The following is a 4278-nucleotide window of genomic DNA, read 5'->3' as shown; positions in this document are numbered from 1 at the left end:
CTGCCCAGCAATGAGCCCTGTCAGAGCTGCACACTGCAAATAACAACATCCCAAATTTTAGTCTGAGCCGAGGGAGACAGGCTGATAAGGGCTGTCATGGTGGAAATGGAGAAAATGTCTGCAAGGCTCGTGGAGAGGTCAGGAATCAGCCGTGAAATGGATCTGAACGTTTACTCTCTAATATAGAAATAATTTACTCTGAGACCAGGAACTCCAGGTCCAAGTAGAGGGGAGATCCTCATGGATAGGATTCCTGAGCTGGGACTAACAGATTAAAAGTTGGAGCCAGGACAGCCACACCTCCCCAGCTGAGACTGAAAAGTCAAGTGAACAAGTCTGAGTTCTCAGAAGGACTTGGCAATGTCCCTGCTCACTAAGGGCATTGTAAAACAGAAATTCTTCACCCAAAAAAGCAGGTCTTTAACATTTCTGGTTTTCAGCCCACTGTGACTCCCTCAAATCTGTCTGGAGTTTTGCATTCACTCCTCATACATGGTTGCCCAAATACACACCAAAATACAGGTAAAGCTACACTTCTTTGGCTCTTTCTGCCTTTCTTTCTTTCTTTCTCTGTTTAAAAAAGGTTAAGTGATTATGTGGTCTCAAAAGCTACTCCAGGCTGTGTGCAATATGCTGAAATCAGATCCCATTTACACAGTCCTGAAYGTTTCCTTGACAAAAGCCTGAATTGGACAAGTTTAGAAAAGCCAGTTAACAATAAAAAAGGAAAATGAGAGAGAGAGAGACACATAAGAGTGAAAAAGAGACCCAGCAAGCACAAAGAAGAAAGAGGAGTAGCAGCACTGTGAGAGACACACAAGAAAAGTTCTCTTTTGAGTTGATGCTAAATGTCTGTCCCCAAATCTGTAGCATTTACAGAAGTTTTGCTTGTTGGAGTGCCAGCACAGGCCACTACAAAGTGCCTCTGTGTTACTCACACGCTTGTTCTCCTCCACATCACTTGGCATTTGCTTCATAAACACAAAATACACATTTGTACAGTATAAATTATGCCACACTCAAGAACAAGGGAAAGCACAAGTGGATAGGGACAAAGAGACAGCTTGTATATGGGTTCCTGGCTGAAATATTGTTTACCATGAAGATTTATCCTAATCTAAAGCTAATGAAAATTAACTGCAAAAGGGGCCCGTCAGCACAAAGACCTGCGAAGGAATTCAGCCATCTCCTCTCCTTGTGGGACACCTGGAGAGGCAGGGATCAGTCCCTGAGGCTCCTGTCAGACACAGCTCATACACAGTGAGGTGATTATGTGAAAAATGCTGTCTGCTGTGATCCACCACTGTTACTGCCACACAGTGACAGTCACTACCACTGCTTTTGTGATAATGACAAAGAAAGTGTCACAACAGGACTAAGTATTGAAATACATCCCAGAGCTCAGTCAGTTGTGTAAAGACAGAAACAGGGGTCTATATCTTTCCCCACATGAGTTCCCTGCTCCCCAGAGATACCATTATGGATGGAAAGCAAAGTGGAGCTTTGCTCTTTTACCATGCTTCTCATCTCACACTTCTCCAGAGCTCAGGACTGTGACAACACAAACTGCTTCTCCAGAGACCTGCAGACACACCCTGACCCTCCCTGCACACCAGCTCACAYCAGCAATTTGCTCATGAACACTGCTGCATGGAAAGGGCTTAGGTGGATGTGGGACCAGCCCCAGGAACTTCTCWGCTTGGGGAGAGGAAAGGAGACAGGAGGGAGAGRAAGGRGGAAAAGCAGAGRTTCAGGAAYACCCTGCAGCACAAAGGACTGGGCCAGGGCAGCACAGAGTAAGACCCAATCTGATATGAGATTGTCCATGCCTAATAATTTTAGCAGGGCTTACATATTTTCTTCATAATATCATTGTGGTATGATTGTATTGATCCATCATCCAGAAGGACTACCAGGAGTACCATGTGATGAGCAGTGGAGAGATGGCAGCTTTGTACAAGCTGCTGAACGCCTCCTGAAGCACTCCTGACCTGCAGTTTATCTAAGACACCCTTCCTCCAGCTCTAAAAGGTTGGCATCCCTTTCCAGAATGAGTGCAGCTTACCTTCTCTCCCCAGACAAGCTCGGTCTGAGGTAAATATGTAACTCAAGACTACACCACAGCACACCACATGCCTTGTTTGCCAGCTCCTGAAGAAAACTGGCCTCAGCTTCAGTGGTGGGGACTCATACAATGAAAACCTGTCAGGTTCCACCCCTACCACTGCTGTGAGGTTTTCCCTGGCCAAAAATGTGTTACAAAGCCATCTCTGTATTATAAAATTAAAGAGAGGGATGTACTGCACGAGCAAAATGGAAACGCTGCGCTGCATGCACCAAACTCATAAACTCACATCACACTCCTGTCAGTAAAAGCCAAAAGCTGTTTGGCATCAGCCTGACAACTTATTGTCCTTCAAGGAGTGCTCAGACCAAGCCAGACCTGCAAGTCTTGCAGTGATTCAGAGCCTGTTCCAAGTCAGATTTTAGCAGTTCCCCAAAGCTCTGCAACAGCAACCAAATCTTATGCCTGAATAGCCCAGGGCTTGGGGAAGTTCAGGCAGGTGTCTAAAAGAGAGGGGGATTTTAAGAAATACTCATCTTGGCTTAGTGCTAATTCTCCTGAAGTGAAGTCAGACCTCCCATTTGCCCTCAGTGGGAGAAATGTTATGTTGGCACTGAAGACTTTTGGAAATATTGCTGTAAAAGTCAATATGCTTTTTATAGGGAGTCTATGAAAGCCGTAATAGCTGCACATGCAAAAGAAAGTCAGTGCCCAGAAAAACAAATACAAGGGAGAACCACGCTGGGGTAAATGGCAGGGGGCCCTAGGGCCAACCACAGGCTGCATTTTGCAGGACCCTTGGATGGGATCCATTCACACCAACACATTCAGCTGACACTCTGYTTATTATTCGACCATATGTAGGGAGAGCTCACTCCAGCTCTGCCTTTTCTCTGCCACGTGAACAGCACTGTAGCAAGAACAGAGGGAAAACACAAAACACACACTGTTCCTTACCCCACTGCTTCCCAGAATGATCTTCATACTCTCCGTTGGAGCCTTCAGGCACCTGGCTGTCCTTTCCTGAGCTGGCATCATCTGTGAAGAAAAGGAAAGGGAAGATGTTAAGAAGGTCTCCTGCAGCACAACAGGACAACAAYAAGAGTTTGCATTTCCTGCTGGAGCCACCATGCTGCTGAAATGAACTCAACACACAGTAGGCATCCACATCCTGGCACCTACAGCCTGGCCAGTTTAATGAACAATTTCATTTTCTGCTTTATGAGCTTTTCAGCCGGCTACCAAATCAGTGGGAGATTAATCAATGTTTCCATTAATAGCTGACAAAAGCCTCTTTGATTATGTTTACAAGTTGCTGTTCTGTAGGAGGAGCTGACCTGTGGTACCACCTATGCAAATATTGGTATAAATCAAAATCAAARATAATTAAATTTAGGAGGTGGGGGRAGACTTATGTGATCAGTCATACAGAGCACAAGCAGTACGATTGTGGCCACTAATTCACCCTCCAGCTTCCATATAAAATCAGAAAAGCAAGCAGGTCTGRGGTCAAATGAGCTCTCAGGGGATACTGAATGGAAATTTGTGGCTGGCAAAAACAATATTGATTCGAAAAGCTGCTTATGGATATTTCTTTCTAATTAAGACCACCCATCCACCTGTATCAACACACCACTTTGTCCCTTATCACTCTTTCTATCTCTATCACCACCACAGAGCAGCACCAAAATCTCTGCCCTGGAGAAGTAGAAATCTCCACAAGGTGACAACCCCTCTCTCTCCATCAGCTCCCAGCTCAAATTGCTGGGATATGGCCACCTACAAAGTCTCCAGAAGTGCCAAGGGAGCAGGAGAGTGGCCTGAGCCTCCTTCTGCAGCCTGGGAGGTGTTGGTGGCCTCACACCTCTCCACCACACAGATGTGAAGCTTTTTCCTYCTCCAGCTCAACCTCTACTGCACAAATTCTCAGCAATGGCTCACATCAGGAGGGAGGGTCCACCTGAGGGACCCTGGGCACCCTCACATGATGATGCAGAAAAATACATTCTCTTCCAAGGTTAATTCTGTGCTCTACAAGGTACGAGGTGCACACTCCCAGAGACAAGCCCGATTTGAGRTTACAGTCTTGACCAAGAGCTCTTCAGATCCTGCCTAAAGTGCACTGAAGTGCAGGAAATTTGATTTTCAGAGACAGGTCAGGTGAAGGCTGGGAAAAAGTTCACCTCAATGATGAACACAATGGTGTAAAAAAA

The 4278-nt window shown here is 45.8% G+C and overlaps 1 protein-coding gene across 1 annotated transcript in view; it reads right to left on the bottom strand.

The window, feature by feature from the left end:
- The window catches only part of FGFRL1 (fibroblast growth factor receptor like 1), a 165431-nt gene that overhangs the window by 12362 nt on the left and 148791 nt on the right, over positions 1–4278 (bottom strand). The window contains 1 exon segment of the mRNA XM_057379130.1: positions 3023–3103. Within this exon segment, the coding sequence (XP_057235113.1) occupies positions 3023–3103 (81 nt within the window).

This window comes from Malurus melanocephalus, unplaced genomic scaffold (genome assembly GCF_030028575.1).
Source record: "Malurus melanocephalus ecotype Western Australia unplaced genomic scaffold, MMel_1.1 scaffold_389, whole genome shotgun sequence".
Classification (NCBI taxonomy): domain Eukaryota; kingdom Metazoa; phylum Chordata; class Aves; order Passeriformes; family Maluridae; genus Malurus; species Malurus melanocephalus.
The sequence above is the reverse complement of the archived record's forward strand: the minus strand, read 5'-3'. Positions and strand labels throughout refer to the sequence as shown.